This window comes from Acomys russatus, chromosome 22 (genome assembly GCF_903995435.1).
Source record: "Acomys russatus chromosome 22, mAcoRus1.1, whole genome shotgun sequence".
NCBI classification, from domain to species: domain Eukaryota; kingdom Metazoa; phylum Chordata; class Mammalia; order Rodentia; family Muridae; genus Acomys; species Acomys russatus.
The window spans coordinates 42925864-42945937 of NC_067158.1; the positions used below are offsets into that span (position 1 = coordinate 42925864).

The 20074-nt window shown below is 43.9% G+C and overlaps 1 protein-coding gene across 1 annotated transcript in view; it reads left to right on the forward strand.

Moving 5' to 3' along the window:
* Zcchc4 (zinc finger CCHC-type containing 4) overlaps nt 1-20074 on the forward strand; it is a 41397-nt gene that overhangs the window by 15707 nt on the left and 5616 nt on the right. The window contains exons 6-10 of the mRNA XM_051165258.1: nt 6659-6731; nt 9455-9605; nt 10433-10533; nt 17792-17913; nt 18141-18216. Of these exons, the coding sequence (XP_051021215.1) occupies nt 6659-6731; nt 9455-9605; nt 10433-10533; nt 17792-17913; nt 18141-18216 (523 nt within the window). The remainder of the gene's footprint in view (nt 1-6658; nt 6732-9454; nt 9606-10432; nt 10534-17791; nt 17914-18140; nt 18217-20074) is intronic.

Consider the following 20074-nt stretch of genomic DNA (forward strand, 5'->3'; position numbering starts at 1 on the left):
TAAGGCAGGGTTTGGAAAAATTATTTTGTCTGTATGTGTTATATGTGTGCCTGGTGCCTGGTGCCTGAGAAGGTCAGAAGAGGGCATCGGATCCCCTGGAACTGGAGTTAAGGTGGTTGTGAGCCACCATGTGGGCGCTGGGAACTGAATGTAGGTCTTCTGTTGGTGCAGCAAGTGTTCTTAAACACTCACATCTGTGCAGCCCCACAGCAGAGTTTTAAAGAGCAAAATGTCACGTGCAACAGCATAGTGTTGGGGCTGCGAAGGTGGTTCAGGGGTAAAGCCTGGGACATGGGGAAGGGAAGGGTGTGAGCACAAGGACCTGCGTTCAGGTCAGAGGTGCGTGTGGCAGAATGAACTGTTAACCCTGACTCAGTGAGGCCGATGGCAGCACCCAAGGGCTCGGTGAGGCTGATGGCAGCACCCAAGGGCTTACTGAGTAGCCAGCCTCACTGAAACGTGAACACCAGATTGAGGTAGAGACTCTATCTTAAAAAAATAAAGTAGAGAAATGGTTGAGGAACTTCCTCACACACCCACACACCTGTCACCTCCAGATGTACAGATTCTACAATGTGTGCCTCTTTATACTTCCAAGTTAACTTTATACTGTCTGCAGCAAGCGGTTCCTACTTCATTACTCCACTTTCTATCCGTTAGGAACAGGACTGGCCTCTTAGCCATGTATCCCTGTTGACAGAACTTGTCTGCCTTTAACAGAGGTGATCCTTCCCAAAGTGATAATACAGATATCTTTTATAAAGATTTGTTTAAAATTATGTGTCTCTGTGTGGGTATGCGCATGAGAGTGCAGGTGCCCTCAGAGGCCCAAAGAAGCCATCAGATCCCTCAGAGCTGGACTCACAGGTGGTCGTGGGCCACTGATGTGGGTCCTAGGAGCTGAACATGGGTTTTCCACTAGAGCAGCATGTGCTCAGAACCTCTGAGCCAACTCTCCAGCTCTCAGCTGTATTTTTAAATTGAGTTGTAAATTATCATTGACCAGTCTGAAGTGTGTGTCTGACTAATTTTGCATGTGCGTTCAGTAGGTTGTGCAGACATACCACTGTCTACTCTAAGAAAATTTCCTCTTTTTTGTTTTGGTTTGTTGAGACGGGGTTTCTCTGTGTAGCGTTGGCTGTCCTGGACTTACTCTGTAGACCAGGCTGGCCTCAAACTCACAGAGATCCACCTGCCTCTGTCTCCTGAGTTGTTGGAATTATAGGCGTAAGCCACCATTTCTGGCTTGTTTTTGTTTTTGTTTGTTTGGTTAGTTTTGGTTTTTGTTTTGGAGGGGGGTTCTTCTTTTTGGTTTTTTAAAACAGAGTTTCTCTGTGTAGCCATGGCTGTCCTGGACTTGATTGTAGACCAGGCTAGCCTCAAACTCACAAAGATCCACCTGCCTCTGCCTCCCGGAGTGCTGGAATTGCAGGCATGCACCACTGTGCCTGGCTTCTGGCTTGTTTTCTAAGGTATTCTGTCAATACAAATGCATCGTTGTATATGTAGAAGCTTAACATTAGGATTTTTATCATGTATCAACAGTGCCTAGTATTTTTTCGCACTCTTGACAAGTGTCAAGTTCTGTATCGCTCATTCCCCATAATAGCTGTATACAATAGGTGCTGCAGCCATCCTTGTTTTCAAGATGAGAAGGGTGAGGTACAAAGAAATGTCATAGCTTGTAAGTGACCAAGCCAGAATCCAAAGCCAGGCCGTCTTACCTCCAAGTGGAAACACTTATCCTCTCGACTCTGTAGATGAGCCTTCCTTGGGCTGCTCCTGCTTCTTTTCCCAGCCTTCCCTGTCTTGGTTCCTCCTGTCTGAAGGTTTTCCTGGCAACCAGTGACTTTTGCCAAGTTAATTGTATATTCAGAATAAGGCACTCCAATTGGATGCAGGTACTTCATTGGTCACAGCATGTGTTCATGGGAAAGCATTTCTTGCTGTATATTACTAGAGTCCAAGACACTGTGCCAGCTTTGTTCCCGTCACTGTCTGGGCCGCACACCGTGGTGGGAGGCCGCCATCTCTCTGCCGGCCTTTCCTTTTATCCTCAGATGCTCCTTTAGCTGCCTTTCCTCTGCTGTGGACTTTGTGGGTAGCAGAGTTAAGCTTATCTTTCCTCTGGCTTGCCCAACAGTAGAAGGAAGTGGGCTTTCCTGAGAGCCAAGGTGGCATAACTCCAGAGAGTGTTCTGATTGGCTTGAAGTCATAGGCCAATCCCCATTCTAGAAGCTGCCACTGTGGGCAGTTTCTGACTAGGCAGATGGAACATGCTCTGTACAGGATGGAAATGTGACTGAGAAGGGAAGATAGAAGTGCCAGAAAGGAGAAGCTGATGTCTGTAACGGAAGCATTCAAGACTGAGGCAGAGAGGGGTTCCTTCCTGGGTAAGTTTTCCCTCCGCAGGAATGGTGCAACTCTCAATGGCAGGGGCATCCTTGAGTTTGCATTGTCATATGAGACTCTGACTTCATACAAGAGAAGCGGCCGTGAAGGTAGCTGTGGGATGATGCAGGTAGAAAGAACTGGAATATTCACCCTGTGTCACCTGGAGAACTTCTCAGAGGGCAAGGATCTTAGGCTTGTTTTGTAAAGGAAAGGATTGTAGATGCTGCTACCCCAAGTCCAGATTTTTGGCTTTTCCAATTTTTTAAAACATTAAAAAAAAAAAAAAAAAAAAAAAACCATTCACAATAGTGGTTCCGTCCCTCCCAGGTGTGTGTCTGTCTGTCTGTCTGTCTTTCTTTCTTTCCTTTTTATTTCTTTTTCCCCCCCAAAACAGGGTTTGTGCATGTGTATCCCTGGCTGTCCTGGACTCACTTTGTAGACCAGGCTGGCCTTGAATTCACAGGGATCAACCTACCTGAGTGCTGGGATTAAAGGCATGTGCCACCACATCCAGCTGGTGTTTCTTTTTAATAAAGATGTATTTCTCTCTCTCTCTCTCTCTCTCTCTCTCTCTCTTGCTCTCTCTCTCTCTCTCTCTCTCTCTCTCTCTCTTTTACACACACACACACACACACACACACACACACACACACACACACACACACAGATGTATTTCACACACACAAAAACAATGCTCGTAAGATTGTGATACCACAGCTCTAATTCCAGAACATTTTTATCACCTTTAAAAAGAAATATTCTCCCAATGAGCATTTGCTTCCTGTGGCCTTTGGCCACCACTTTCTGTCTTCTTCATGGACTGCCTGTTCCAGTATTTCTGTGCATGGGGTCATAGAGTAGGCAGCCTTTCAGGGTCCATCCATGTGGGAGCATATACCAGCACACTTCTTTTGCATGGATGAGTAATATTCCAATGAGTGGATTATGCCATGTTTTATTTATACCATGTTGCCTCCAGTGGCCCATGTGTTAAAGCCTTGCTTCCCAATGTCCCCCTCCCATTAGGGTTAGTTGGGACCTAATGGGAGGCTCTTGATGGGAGGGTAAACACCTGGAAGGTAATTCTCATGGGTCACATTGGAAGCTCCCACAAGAAGCCCAGCCTTGTGGCTCACACCTGTAATCCTACCACCTAGGAGGCTGAGTCAGGGGGATTGCCACAAGTTCAAGGCGCTCTAGTTTCCTTTTGCCCCATGAAAGGCCTGTCTAAGGCTGTCCAAGTACCTCAACAGCAGTTCTCTGTTTGTGGGCTACAGATAGTGGGGCCGAGCGATGTGCAGTTACCATTTGCTAAGATGGTTTCTATATGCTCTAATTTTAGCATGAAAGATGGGAGGCTCTATTTGGCAAACTATTATCCAAATAAAGTTAGAGCGAAAAATGCATTTCTTAGGTTCATTTCTGAAGTAATTTTATTCAGCTCTTGATTACATTTCCTGTGAAGAGCGTGCTTCACACTTGGTGACTGACTCTCATTTAAAGAGAATGAATGGCCAAATTAAGCGAATGTCCTTTTGAGCGGCTTTCAAGTGCGTACTTTTCTGATTGGTTTTGTTTGCCTTGTTCAGTGGAGAGAATAATTCTTTGTGGCCAATTTCATTTTAAGAGGGCAGTGTTGGGTGATTTTTTTTTTGTATAATTTAAAATATGAATAATTATGTTCCCTTGTTTGTGTGTGCTGGAAACCTAGAATGAAATCTTGGCCTTTCCCCTCTCTGGCTCTCACGCTGCTGCCCAGAATGCTCTGCCCAGGTGTGCTGCGCCAGAGGTTATGCGAATCAAATTCTCTTTTTCTTTCTTTCTTTTTTTTTTTTTTTTTTTGGTTTTTCGAGACAGGGTTTCTCTGTGTAGCCTTGGCCATCCTGGACTCACTTTGTAGACCAGGCTGGCCTCGAACTCACAGTGATCCGCCTGCCTCTGCCTCCCGAGTGCTGGGATTAAAGGCGTGCGCCACCACGCCCGGCTCCTCTCTTTCATTTTTAAAAGTGGCTTTGCCTTTGTGAAGCAATGAAAAAGAGAGATGAAATTAAAAGGGGATTGCATTTTCCCTTTTTAAAAGATGGGACACCCTCAAATGGTAGTTGACCAACAGCTGTCTGCACCAGTATTGCTTAACAAACAAAGAAGTAGGACACAGTGGAGCATCCGTGCAACCCTTTCCCTTAGGATCCTGAAGCAGGAAGAGCACTGTTCCGGGCTAGCCTGGGCTATACAGTGAGCTCCAGGGCAGTCTGAGCTAGAGAACCTTACCATGTCTCAGAAAATGAAAACAAACAAACAACAAACAAGACCTCTTGTGGGCGGGGAACCTTGAAATATAGTTACATTGGAAGATCCGTTTTGCTTACTGACAGCGCCCGCCCTTGCTCTGCAGTCTGGGAATGGCCACTCAGCTCGCTGTGTGGTTTGGCTGTCCTAAGGTACCCAAGCCTTTCTTTACTTTCTCAGTACAAATTAATATTTTATGAGACATGCAGACTGTGTCTTAAATACCATTAAGGACTGGTGAGCAGCTGTTCTTCCCTCTTCACAGAACAAGAAGAAATGGATGTAGATTATGATGTGGTGAATAAAAAAATAATTTTCTAGTATTGGTGGCATTAAGACATAAGTCTTCATGGCTAATATGTATTAAGATAAACGCACACTTGAATGTGTGCTATGTAGCTGCCATTGTCTCACTCCGTGAAGTCCCGGGAAACTTGGTTTTCCCATTTTGTTGATGAAGAAAGGTTGACTGCTTTACTTCTGAAGGTTACATAGTACACAAGGATCCCAGAGTTTGAACCAGATCCTCGGACCACGGAACCTCCACTCTTACCACAGTGTAATGAGAAGACGCTAAACCAGGGCTCTGGACAGCCACGTCATTACTCACAGGGAGGGAGCTGCACTACAGTGTCACCCTCATAGTTTTTCCAAGAGGCTGGAGAAGTCAGCCTGTGTTCCTGATTTTTTTTTTTTTTTCAGCCTTTCCAATAGGGTGGCATGGTCCATATGTGAATTATTTATAAGACGGACAAAGCTTAAGATTTTTTTGGAGTACCAAAAGTTTCTGTGTGAAAAATGCAGGAAAAAAAAAGAAAAAAGAAAAATGCAGAAAACACAGCAATGAAGACAGCAAGACACAGTGCACAGATGAGAAAACAGATAGCTCATCTGGGAAACAGAGGACTCAGTCTCCTACTCAAGTAACTAGAGTGGTAGGAGTGTTCCATAGCAAATTAGTAAAAGAAAAAATTATGAAATGTTAATTTCCAAAGCTGACACTCTGATTCCTTTTTGATGGCATTTTAAAGTAGTAGTTAGAATAGAATAATTCAGTCAGTAAATAAATAGTCCTCTCTCTCGGCACAAATTCAGAAAACACTAAAAGCTCATACTTCTTTCAGTGTTATATTGAGAAATATATCTTATTAAACTAATTTGCATTAGGCAACAAAAACTTTTACACTAAGAGAGAGAGAGAGAAAGAGAGAGAGAGAGAGAGAGAGAGAGAGAGAGAGAGAGAGAGAGTGCTTTAATCACAGGAGAAATAACAGCTGTTGACTTAATATTTCCTTAAAATTACTAACCTTGCGGACTGGAGAGACAGCTTAGGAGAACACTACTGCTTGCAGGGGACTGAGTGATTCCCAGCACCCAGATCACGAGCCTCACAAACACCTATAATTTTAGCTACAGAGTCTAGACACCCTGTAGGCACTTTCCACTCATATATACAAACCCACACATAGACACACACATATATATATATATATACATAATCAAAAATAAAAATAAGATCATAAGAAATAGTAACCTGAAGAGACATTTTAATTGTAAACACTCTGCAAACGTAAATTGCACACTATGTCTGTAGCCCAATTTATGTTCATGTGTCTGTGGTTTGCTGTTTGTAGTTAAGAGAGGTGCACGTAGGACCTGGGGAGTATTAACTAGGACATGCTCTATCACTGAGCTATATTCTCAGCCCTTACTTTTTACTTGACTCATGGTCTCACCACGTTGCTCCTGAACTCACTCTGTAGCCTAGGCTGGCTTTGACCTTGCAGTCCTCCCTTCTCAACCTCCCAAATACCTGGGCTTACAGTCCAGTACCACCAGCCCACTTGGAAACTGTATCTTTTATGTATGATTGTTCTTTGGGTTTGCCACTGGCCTACTTGAGAAAATAAATTCAGTATGTACTGCTATGGATTCACTTAAGTGGGCATGTCACTGATGATGAATTATTTTACAGATATTCACAGTTTTACCTGGAAGAAAGCTTTTGCCGTTATAACATGTTCAACCATCATTTCTTTGACGGAAAGGTAGGTTTCTGACAATCATCTCTTTCCTCTGTTATTGTCGATTAACAAATTCAAGAGTATCTTTTTTGTTGTTATTCTTTGGTTTGGTTGGGGTTTTTTCCTGTTTTTTGAGACAGGGTTTCTCTGTGTAGCCCTGGCTATCCTGGACTCACTCTGTAGACCAGGCTGGCCTCCAACTCATAGTGATCCACCTGCCTCTGCCTCCCGAGTGCTGGGATTAAAGGCGTGCGCCACCACGCCCAGCTGTTGTTGTTTTTAAATCATTTTTTTAATGTTTCATTTTCCGTTTGTTTGTTTGTTTGTTTAATGGTGCTGGGGATTGGATTTAGGGCCTTGTGTGTGCTAGGCAAGTGCTCTGCCTCCTCCACCTCCTCCACTGGCTGTTCATTGAGTAACTAGAAGGGAATCCTTGTTCCCCTTTTGGTCTTTGCTTCAAACGGAGTCTCACTATCCAGGGAGACCGGCCTAGCCTGGAGTTCGCTATATATAATAGGCCAGCTTGGCCTGGGCCTTATGGAGAGATCTTCCTGTCTCCACCTTAGAATAGTACTTGAATGTCCCCCACTTCTCAGGGCTCACAGGGCTCCATGTGGCCTGGCTTCCGTGAGCCTTTCCTGCCTCACCTGTCTTTGCTCTGCACCTTGCTGTTTGTGTTCAGGATGCACTGCCTGCACCTTCAGCTTAGACCAGTGACCTGCACCACGGGGCCTTTCTTTGCCTTGCTGGTCCCCTGGCTTCTTTGCTTTGATAACTTCCAGAGCTCTGTCCCAAATCACTTCCTCCAGCCTCCCCTTTGTTTTCTACCATCGTGTAATTAAATGTATATTTTAGGGCAGGAGCTGTAGGTGAAATCTATACCTTACCCTTCCTTTTCCTTGAACTTGAAGGGTTTTTAGTTTGTTTCATTTTGTTTTAATAAGTAAGAGCTGGGTGTGGTGGCTCACACCTTTAATCCTAGCACTCAGGAGGCAGAGGCAGGCAGATCTCTGAGTTTGAAACCAGACTGCTAACATAGCAAGTTCCGGGCAACCAAGGCTACAAACAAAAATAAGTAAATAAATTTAAACAAACAAACTCTTTAACAAAGAGGAAAATTGTTTGGGGGAAAAAAAAAGAAGCAGCTTTCAACGTGATGTTGACAATGTCAGTGAGGAGAAATGGATCGTAGTATGTACATGTGCGTTCCGGGCTGAGGCTCTTTAGTCTTTGAGTCAAATCTGTAACTAGCCAAGTGGTCACAGCTGACCAGGAGGGTTATCAGAGGTGTTGGGAAACTATCAAGAATGGAGTGTGGCCTACCTGAAGGTACATGCGTACTTCTCAGTCAGTCATTTAAAAACTGTGACCCATGCTTAACCTTGTAATGTCCTTCAAGATATTCACTAATGATGGAATGAAAACCAAACAAAGCAGAGCCTTCAAGAAATGAATACAAATACTAAATTATTGGTTAGGGCTGAAAAATGAGGCTTGGAGCAAACACAGTTTTCCATCCGTTGGAATCAGTTTGCCATTGAGATGCATGTATCTCAGCCATGAGAGCCATCAAAATCAAGGACTGAGATGAGCAACAGTTGGAGTCAGGTGCATGCCACCATTTCCCAAAGGGCCTCCTTCGGTGTCACTGCATTTGAGAACCGATTAGGTCCACATGGAGGAGGATGAGAGCTGAAGTCACCTGACAGTGGACAAGGCATTTCACAGGCTACTGGAAGGAATGAGGCAGGGGTGACTCTGCAGCCATGCCAGGGACAAGTCAAGTCAACTCTCTCTGAGGAATGGAGGGCAGGGCGAGGAGCGAGGTCTAGAGATGCTGTGTTGGTGTGGCTGGTGGGCTGCCGGTGTGGAGCGGTCGCAAAGGCCATTTGGAACTGGGGTGCATGGAAGTGTGTGGCTACAGCAATGAGTAAAGACGTGGGTTTGCATTAGTGGGCTAAGTAAAGGCCAAAGTTCTATTGAACTTCAAATCTTGTGGGTTTTGTTTTTTTTTTAATACTGAAGGTGATTTTTTTTTTTTGCAAACTACTTCCAAGTCAGTAGACTAGTGCTACTACGATAGCTGTGCCTCCTGTTTACCACACTCAAAGCAGGAGCTGATAAATAGCCTAGCCGTTGTCAGTTTGGCAGCTACCAGAAATACTGGCAGCCTGGTGGGAAAGGGTGTTACTGGCACAGTTTCCAGGACCAGATGGGTTTTGCCATTTGTAGGTTTCCTTTATTTACTTGCTGTGCATGCGCAAATATGTCTGCTGCTTACCTATTGCTCCAAAGTGTGTGCGTGCCTACGCGCTGACTTGCAGCAGTGGCAACCAAAAAGGTAGACAGCAAACACTGCAGCCTGTTCCTCCTGGTGTCCTCAGGACACCTCCTCTGCTCCTGTTTGTTGGATTAAATGTGTAGGTTGTTTTTCATGGGTGATGGCTTTTTCTTTTTTTGGGTTACTAAATTTAGTTTTTTAATTTAACTATTTGAAATGTGTCGTTGTCTGATAGTGATGGTATTTGAATTTGCAATTTAAAAACCTGCTTATCAAGGAGCCCAAAGATAAAATCTGACGTGAGTCACTAAGAGAGACTTTGGATGTCACCGGAGGGACTCTGCAGGGGCAGGGTGACTTGGTGACGTTTCCAGTCCTGAGTGAGACCAAGCTTAATGCATTCTCCCAGTAGGATAAAGGGCCTCTCTCTAGTTCTAATTCAGAAATGACGTTTTACTTGTTACAGGCTGCCCTTGAAGTGTGCAAGGCATTCTTACAGGAAGAGGGAGGTGAAGGCGTGATTATGGTGACAGACCCTCCTTTTGGTGGCTTGGTTGAACCTCTGGCTATTACATTCAAGAAGTTAATGGCTATGTGGAAAGAAGGTCAAAGCCAAGGTGCCCTTTTCTTTTTTAATTACTGCAAATGAGCGTGTTTGTGTATCTGCTTTCTGTTTATGCTGGCCACACCCAGCACTGGTGGAAGATGCAGCTCTCCGGCTCTTTTTAAAAGCATGTTTGATTTGCTGTGATTGTGGGACACTTCTTCTTATCCTAGTCATGTTTTAAAAATGGCTTCGCAGCAGCGAGGTTGTAGGATTATGGAGCATTACGAAGCACAACAGTAAATTGTTGTCATTTGTTCAGAAAATACTCGATGAGTGGCTGCTGTGTGCAGGTGCTATTTAGAGGGGTTCTGGAGAGATGGCTCAGAGGTTAAGAACACTCACTGATTGTTCTTCCTAAGGTCCTGAATTTATTTCCCAGCAACCACATGGTGGCTCATAACCATCTATAATGAGATCTAGTGCCCTCTTCTGGCCTGTTGGCTCACCTGCAGGCAAATGTAATACACAATAAATCTTTGAAAAAAAAAATCATTAACCAGGCCAGAGTGTGGTGGCACATGCCTTTGATCCCAGCACTCTGGAGGCAGAGGTCGGTGGATCACTGTGAGTTTGAGGCCAGTTTGTCTCGAAAAACCAACCAATCAATCAATCAATCAATCACTAATCAGAACAAATAAAGTCTGTGCTTTAGATATGTAACATTTCCATTACCTTTGGAAAAGGACAGTGCTCTGTTGTATTTTCTGTCTGTATGACAGACATGTGTTGAACAACTGAAATTTCTACTGAAAATTTTAATTTTGTTTTAGAATCACTTTATCTCTTTTTATTATTTATCTATATATATATTTGTTTGTTTTCTGTGTGGTCCATTAGATGACAGTCACAAAGAACTGCCCATTTTCTGGATTTTCCCCTATTTTTTTGAGCCACGGATTTGTCAGTTTTTCCCAAGCTTCTGCATGCTGGATTACCAGGTATAGTAACACCCTGTCTTCTGGTGTGGTTGGGGAGCGGGTATGGTGCTGAAATATTCTGAGAAGACTAGCCTTTCATTTTAGTAAATTAGAGCATTTTAAACTGTATCAACAACTATATTATACTACTGTGTATAGGCTAGTCCCTGGCTCAGTGCCTGCAACTTCTAGGGTACTTGCTAAAAATATAGATTTTTGAGTATACACACTCAAACAAAAAGCAAACAATACCACTCATGTCAAACAAAATCAGAGAGTAAAGCTCCAAGAGAAAATACTTTGTACAGTGCCCCAGGTGATTGCAGGGTGCAGCAAGGGCTTTAGGTCAACCCATCTACGCTTTCATCAGCACCAGCTGCCAGCACATCAGTGTGAGCTGTGCTTTGTTCCGTTCACAGGGTAAGGAAAGTAAATAGCCTTTTCTGGCTAGCGGAAAGTCATGTGTCATTTTCTGTGTGTCGCTCAAGGATGCTCAGAGTTTTAAAGGGTCATGCTACCAGCTGTGGTGTGGCTAAAGAGGCAGATGGCTGTGTGTGAGTGTGCTGGCCCACCGGTGTGAACTTCTTCCTGGCACTGCCATAGATGAAGTACCCACCAAAGCCTAGGACGTCCACCCTGCCCTGCAACTTAATTCTTTCCTTGAGTTCTAAAGTTAACCCTGTTATCACCGTTACTAGATATGGCCACCAAGTCAGTACTGTTTCTTCTTTTTGCAAAGGCATTTTTCCCTTTGTTTTTGGATAATTGAAGTTTTCTGGGCCTCAAATTGTAAACATCTTTACCAGCTGTTGCAAACTAGCACTTGTTGTCTTCTCTCAAAGGCATATGCCATCACAAAGAATATGTTGACACGATGACAGTTACCCAGCATAAGGGAAGATGCACCTGCAGTGCCGCCACAGAAAGCAGACACTACAAGTTGAAGTTTTCACTTTGTTTGTTTTCAGAATCAAACATTTCCAGCCAGTTTAAAAAGACTCTTTTGAATTCTTCTCTGTTTTCTAAAAGTACATACTTTTTAGAGGTAGCTACATAATACTTTAATAATTTCAATTTACTTCCTTAACTGGCTGTGCTGTCTTATGTTTCTTCTGTCTCTAAGGTACTATAAATGAAACTGCTGTAAGCATTTCTTTTTTTTTTTTTTTTTTTTTTTGGTTTTTCGAGACAGGGTTTCTCTGTGTAGCCTTGGCCATCCTGGACTCACTTTGTAGACCAGGCTGGCCTCGAACTCACAGCGATCCGCCTGCCTCTGCCTCCCGAGTGCTGGGATTAAAGGCGTGCGCCACCACGCCCGGCTTGCTGTAAGCATTTCTAATGCACACGGTATAGATTTTGAAAACTGGGCTTATTTTCTCAGGTGTGATGGGTGTTGCTATGAAGTTAAGCTGTACTAACAGTGTCCTTTCCAAAAGCGTGTAGTGTAAGCCATGCGAGCCTTGACTTCTAGGTAGAATACAGCCCACACCACGGTTCCTCCACAGCTGCTCACCCTCCCTTCCAAGCTTGCAGGGTTTTGTGTCTTTCTTGAGGGAGGGCTGCTTCTAGAGTTGGCATTTGCAATGCAGATGCAGCTGACTTTTCAGAAGATGTTAGCTAACTAAACTGGCTCCAGTCTCCAGCGGCACCTGCTGCCTTTGGAGGAAGTGGTGCCCTCATGTGCTGGTCAGCACACAGTAGGTGTCCCTATATTTCAAAGGAACTGAATGAAAATGAGCACTAACTCTAGTGGTAAGATGTTCTGGGTTTTAGTGTTGGCTCAGCTGCTCCACCTCTAAAAGCTGGTCTTATCTTTAATGATACGATGATGATAATCATAGTAATGACAGTAGCAATGGTGACAGATATGTCTCATGAGGTAATATATGGAAAGGTGTAGCCCAGTCCCTGACACACGACACTTGTGGAGTCCAGGCTGTTGTTCTCAGCATGATCATCATTCAGGAACTTCCAAGGCAGGGCAGAACGTTTCCTCAGTCTTTTTTTTCTACATCTGAGACCTTAAGATTGGCTAGCACACGTTTCCTGGAAGTCAGTGCTCTTTTCTAGGGCAGGCCAATGACGTTAATGTAGAGTTGGCACTTACATGTCATTTTCTTAGCCTACCTGTGTCATTAGGAAAGAGCTTTGGGGAACAGTTGACAGCCCAAGCTTACAGGAAATAATTGTACAATTCACTAATTATTAAAAAAAAAAAGTGCTCAGGTTATATCATGTGTGTCTGCCCGGGAGCAAAGCAAAAGCCAGCTGCTGAGAAGCATAAGAGTAAGACCTATGAGACAAAACTAGCCTACCTGAAACCTCAGGTTCAATCCCCAGCACCACAGACAAATCAAAATAAAGCAAAACTGCTTCCTTTTCTCCTCCACTCTGCATCTTTTTGCATAGCTCCAGCCCCTGCCTGGACTATCGCCAAAGACTCCAAGCCACCGGGGAAGGGAGGGGTGGGGTGGGGGTGGGGGGAATGGCACAGGCCTTTAATCCCAGCACTCTGGAGGCAGAGGCAGGTCGATCGATGTGAATTTGAGGCTCAGCCTAGTCTACAAAGGGAGCTCAGGGCAGCCAAGACTATACAGAGAAACCAAAAAAAAAAAAGACTTCAAGCCACAGTATAGTAAAAAAATTTTTTAAATACCATAATCAATCACTGAATTTTTTTTGTAGGGATAGGAAGGGTCCTGTTCAGGTAAGAGGGAGGCTCAGATGCTGCAAAGCTTCATGAGACACAAACCATGTACACTAAAGCAATAACATGTTTGATATGCAGGCAATAAAATAGACATCCAGCTGCAGCTTTATTAAGGGCAGATTAGGAAGGAGGAAAGTTCCAATTTCGAGCTATAAGTCTGAATCCTAACCCTGCCTTTAGAGAGATGTGACCTGGAGAATCGGACGCCTTTCCAGCCCTCTGGTTGCGTTACCTATAAAGCAAATGCTTGGAAGAGCAAGGGGATGCCAGAGGCTTCCCTCGCAGTACTGAGCCTGAGAATCACTCAGGAGTGACGTCATAGAAGACTTGGTCAGAGTATGCCAGGCTCACCTGGCAAACTTACATATCTGTGAGTGATGCCTGCCACAGAACGAGGGACTAGGAGCAGGGATGAGGTTACCACACCCCAGTCAGATGGTTTCACACCTCACCCTCCCGCAATGCTCTCTTGTGTCTTCATGTCTTAACATGGAACATATCTTGTGTGTTGAAAGCAGAGCTGTTTGCTTTGTCAAAGCTATTATTTTTTTTAATAACCCGCCTGTGTAGGAAACATTTTTTTAGCTTAATTTTTATAGTAGAAAAGAAGACACTTCGATAGAAATTTTGGGAATTTATTGAATAGTAAAAGATGACAACCAAATTCTTGAAACTCGGTATACAATAAAGACTTAATAAGTGTTGAGTAAAGAATGGGTGTGGTTTACATGGGAATTTTTAATCAAGTTTTGAAGGATGTGAGGCTAACTGTGGGGGAGGTGGTGGTGGGAGGTGGTTGGTGAAGCCGAGGTAAGGTCTTGAGACCTTAGTGAACTACACAGACGGTAGTCCCCAGGGAGTTGTGCAAATGCTAGTGTGGCCTGGCATATTTGCCTGGAACATAGTAGGGACACAATTAGTGCTCTGATGCCTCCGTGTCCCATATAACTAGTTTCAGTCTCGTGTTGCAGAAGACATTTGCGTAGGGCTCAAATTAAAAGTTGGGAATTGCAGAGATTGTGTGCTTTCCTCATTTCTATACAGTACTTCATCACATTAATCAGTTCCATGGGAGAAGCTTTCTGTTTGAAAATGCCTCTCATCATCATTGTGAGTGAGATGTCAGGGATAATGACGGGAACATGGTGGATCAGCGCTAGCGCTAGGCAATTTGCAAAATTGTGTTTGCTTTCCAGCACTTCCACGGGAGGTTTATTTGTATGGATGAAGCTATGAAATATGGATGTATGTTAGAGGTACATTAATTTACTCTAGCAGCATGCGTTTTACATACCATATGTTTATAGTTAATTAGCACAACAAACCCGCATTTAAAAATAATAATAATCTCAATTAGGTTATGCAAAATCGAGCAATCAGCCACCTTCCTGACATATGCATTCTCCAGCTCCTTGGGAAACCATAAAGAAACTGCCCCCTCCATCTGCTGTTGTAGTGCACACAGTGTCCCACGCGGTACAAGTCTTCCCACACTATAACTCTCCAGCGTTCCAACGTTTTCATCACATCCCTTTGGGAAGAATGGTTTTTCTTATGACACTCGTAAGTTTACATGCAAAATATCTTTTTGAATTTAATAAGTACTACATATATTCCAGTCCACAAAGGAGTGCACTAGGGAAACTGTAAATTTAAATCCCTTTCAAAGAAAACAACTTAGACTACTATTTTAGGTTGATTTTTTTTTTTTTTTTTAAGTAAAATCTATTTTTGTGTCTTGCCTCTAATAGGTAACATATATTCATAGGATTTTGAAAGTTGGAAAGAAACGTAGAGGTTACCTGGGCTGACTTCCCAGTGTAATAATCCTCTGCTGAATTCATGACAAGCCCTCATCCAGCGTCACTCGGATGCTTTCAGGGCACACAGTCCTACAGCCTTACAAGGCAACTCAACTTATTTAATAGTTCTAATCGTTAGAGAATTTTCTCATATTGAGATAAAATATGCTCCCCATTAACTTCTAACCATCGCTCTTGGTTCTATTCTCCAAGGCAATAAAGGATAAGTCCGATTTCTAGTCCTTATGATACCCTGATACACATCCTTAAGATGTGGGGACTGAACGCAGGGCTGCAAATGGGATCTACCAGTCTTCCCTTGTTGGGATACTGCATGTGTGTAGAGGCCTCCATCCCGCCTACGTGGACCACAGTCCAGGCATGCATGACTGAGGACTCCCCTACTGGCAGCCAGTCAGAAACCCTTGGGGCTTTTCACATGCCCCTTGCCTTCCCTCATCTCATCTACTTAGCTTTTCCTCACTGCTGAAGCTCTTTCATGAGCACAGGGAATGCGTTTACTTGTAATCTGGTAGCATTGGGTTAACCCAGAAAGCCTGACTCTTAACATTTTGTTAAAGTGTAGAGAATAAGGGATTGTTGAGTATTCAGCCCCAAATAGAACTTTCTTATATAATATTTGTTATGTATTCTTGAGGATCTCGTACACATATATGATGTATTTGGATCATAACCCCTCTCGTACTTTTTTTCTAACTCTCACGAAGTGGGATATTTATATATATATCAATGTACTCAGGGCTCAGAAAACATCACGGAAGGAGTAAAAAGAACGTAAGAGTCAGGGTGGGGGAGGAGTGCTGGGAAATGCTGTTTTCTGGACGTGACCCAACCAAAGCATTCACACACTCACAGCAGTTATGATTACCTGTCAATGGCCACCAGGGATGGGAGGGTGGCTTGTGAGCACCCGCCCCTAGCTGAGGGCCTGTTGGCAACCGATGGCTGCTGGGGAGGGGGAAGTTTTCTTCTAGGGTCTAGTTGCTGCTAGGTTGTCCGTGCTGAATGCCCCCCACACCCATGCACATGCCGGTAGCTCTAATTGGACTCAGAGGGCATGTGTGTGTGTGTGTGTACTTATACACGCATACACACACACACACACACACACACACACACACACACACACACACACATGTCTTTTTTAAAGGACATGAAAGTTAGAAGAGGAAACACTTGGATGGGGTCAGAGGAGTGGGGAAGGCAGTGTGGGTAGGATATGATCAAGATACATTTATACATTTAAAATTTATTTTTAAGAAAAGCCTGTTTCGATAGCACAATGGCACACGCCTTTAATCCCAGCACTCAGAGAGGCAGATCTCTGTGAGTTTGAGGCCAGCCTAGTCTACAAAGTAAGTCCATGACAGCCAAGGCTACACAGAGAAACCCTGTCTCAAAAAACCAAAGAAAAAAAGAAAGAAAAGCCTGTTTCTCTGTCAACCTGTCATGGTTTCTCTACTTGTTTGGGCCTCCCTTATTTAATAGCCAGATTACAATCCTGGTTGGTTCCAGCTTCCTTAGTACATCCTTGTTTTTCATCAGATTATTTTGTTCATGACTCCTTACATGGAAGTTGGGCTCCACCCGTCCTGAGCTCATGTCAGCCTCATGGTGTTCTTGAGCATAATCTGAGTCAGTGCTAATCACACTTGAGCTTGCTAAGACAAACTGCTGGGCCCCACTTCCACAGTTTCTCATAGAGTAGATGCGGTTGGGGAAGAATTTGCGTTTCTAATAGGATCCATCCTGGTAATGGTGGTGTCGCTGGAACACTTTGAGGTTTATTGATCTAAAGAAAGACAGCTTTAGTAGCCAGGTGGATTCACAATAGACCAGAAGCCAGACTGAGAATATGCCTGGGTGACAGCTGAAGGAGGACGAGGAATCCAGGAGTGTAAAGCAGTGCTCCTTGGCCTCACTTCAAGAGAGTCACCGACATCACAGCTGGGGTGTTGAGGGAGGTCAGTGGTTGAGTGAGTTGTCATGAGTGAGTTGAGTGAGTAACCCTGGAACCATGAATGGACTCTTCTTCATCGCCATCTGCCTGCCTCATGCCAGACTCTGCGCTGTGTGTTGACTCTCGCAGCAACTCTCAAGGTCAGGATCTATGACCTCCTTTTAAAAGCTTTCTAAGGTCGTCTAACCAGCAAGTGACAGCCATGGTCTGATCCCTAAGTCTGTGTTGCATCTGAGCATCTGAGAGTGAGAGGACAGACAGAGTAGAGGGCAGCCAAGGGCGCACTTGACTTTCCTCCAAGGAAGTAGAGCATCTCAGGGACTCCAGCAGACATCTTCAAAGTAAGGCCTTGTGTTTAGCATCAGAAATAAAGCTGTTAGTTACAAAATAGACTTTTGTTTGTTTGTTTGAGACAGGGTTTCTTTGTTATGCAGAGCCCTGGTTGTCCTGATCTCTCTTTGTAGACCAAGCTGGCCTCGAACTCACAGAGATCCACCTGCCTCTGCCTCCTGAGTGCTGGAATTAAAGGCGTGCATCACCATGCCCAGCTCACAAAATAGACATTTTATGGAGCATTTTAGATGAAGGTAGAGCCATTCTCAGTATGCACCAACAGGAATGGGAGTAGCACATCTTTCCCTTTCCGTAATGAAATGTTTCTGCCACGGGCCTCATGAGGTTGGCTATGAGGAAACTTGCCTTTAGGTTTGTTTGTTTATTGGTTAAAGGAGCTTTGTGAATGTTGACTCGTTCGAGTATCGAGTGAATTTTCTTTTTACTTTCTAGGTAGATTATGATAATCACGCACTTTACAAACATGGAAAGACAGGTCGAAAACAGTCTCCTGTGCGGATTTTCACCAATATTCCGCCCAACAAAATAATCCTTCCTCCAGAAGAAGGGTACAGGTAAGGCCTCTGTGAGCTTCACAGGTCACCTGAAAGTGCAGTTCTGTGTACCTAACAGTAAGATGCTTCAATATTGAATTATGCGGGTCTTCTATTACTCTCAGATTTGGTCCATAATTTCATACTGAATTGAATCACCTCCAATTTTTGGAGCAAGTGCCTTGCTCGCTTCTGTCTGTTCTGAATCTAAATGGACACGTGCAGCTCATTTCCCTGTTTCTCTCTAGATTTTGCTCCCTCTGTCAGAGATACGTTTCCCTTGAGAATCAGCACTGCGAGCATTGTGATTCTTGCACGTCCAAGGTATGGTTCTCTTCTGTAGTTCATTTTTATATAAGCAATTGTTATATGTTAGTGTGATGGTTTTATTACTTTTAGGACATTGCATTGACACTTGCATTCCTATGAAGTATCACCTCCTATGCCTTAGTACAGTAACACCTTATTTCTTTTTCTCTTTTCTTTCATCTTTTCTTTTCTTGTTTTTGGCTTTTGGTTTTTTTTGGGTTGTTTGTTTGTTTGTTTGTTTGTTTGTTTGAGACAGTGTGTCTCTATCTGTCCTAAATCAGGCTCGAACTCACAGAGATCCACCTACCTCTGCCTCCCGGAGTGCTGGAATTACAGGTGTGCACCACCAGGCCTGGCTTTCCTTATTTCTAATTATAGACTCAAGAGGCTTTTAAAAAAGTCTTCCTTTTGTGTGTGGAAGTGTGTGGTGCTGCGGCACATATGTGGAGGTCAGAGGACACTTGCAGGAGACCATTCTTTCCCTCCACCATGTGGGTTTCGTGAATCAAACTCAGGTCGGCAGGCTTGCTGACGAATGCCTTTACCACTGAGCCATCTCTCCAGCCCTAAAACAGGCTTTTTAAAGTACTTAATTTCTTTCATCATCGTAAATAGCTATTTCAATCATTTTCATATGGTACTTACCAAGAGTGTTTCAAATAAGTCACTAAGTGCTGAATTTATATGTCTGTTAAGGGTAAAATTACGATGTTTCAAATCAGGCTTTGGACCATTAGATACCATTGCTGTTCTGATGAGGTAATGATTAGTAGCATGTACTGTGCACGTTTTATGTGCTAAGCTTGTTCCTAAGAGCTTTGGACGGGTTAACAAACACATTTAGTCCTCAAAATAGCCCCTGAGGTAGGGGTGGTTACTCTCTGCTCTTTTACAGCTGCCGCAGCACACGAACCCTGTCTCCTGTTGATGGCTTTAGCGCTTGTGTTTTTCTTAAGAGCCTTTGGTTTTGAAAGCGTTTTAGATTTGCAGCATGGTGAAGCAGAAGGTACTGAGAGAATGCTTCCTCCCCCGACTCCTGCGCACAGCCTTCTCCCGTCAGTGTCTGGGACTGGAAAGTACCTTGTGTGATAGTGGATGTACCCACTAATTCTTACCCCCTGAGTCCATTTTACTCCGCAGTTCACTTTTGGTGCTGTGTGGTCTTTGGATTGGATGACTATATAGTGACCTGCTCCTGCCACTGTCGGGTCATGCAGAGTGGCTTCACGGTGCTCCCTGAAAATCCTTTATGCACTGTTTGGTCACCCTTCCCTTCCCCAACCTCGGACAACCGATGTTACTATCTCTAGAGTTTTACCTTTTCCGGAGAGCCATAATATTGGAGTCACACAGCATGTGTAACTGCTTTTCAGATGGCTTCTCCCACTTACAAGTACATTTAGAGCTGCTGTCTGTCCTTCTGCGGCTAAATGGCTCGCTCCTGTTAATGACTTGCCGCTGTCTGGCTGTATCTCAGTGTGCAGCCATTCAGCCACTGAAGGGCATCTTGTATGCTTCCAGCTTTGGGCAGCTACAGATAAGCTGCCTGCTTCCTTTTTAGGACGCTAGGATGGCCTTCCAGGCACTTTGCTCAGTTTTAGTAAGTCTAGTGGTCAGAAAGAACATACAGAGTTTAGTTTGGCTAAACAGCTCAAATTATTTTTCCAAAGAAAAGTTTATGTTTATGTAACTGTTGCTTTAGAAATGCTCTGTGTGACGCCCAGGTTGTAGGAAGGTTAAAATTGAAACAAAGCTTATTTAGAAATGTTCATGTGGATGGTAAAAATGAAACAAGAACAGGGAAACGGAGGGTCACAAACATCAGAGCAGGCACTGCCCAGTGGGAAGGAGTGCTGTGCTGAGAGGCCGTGCT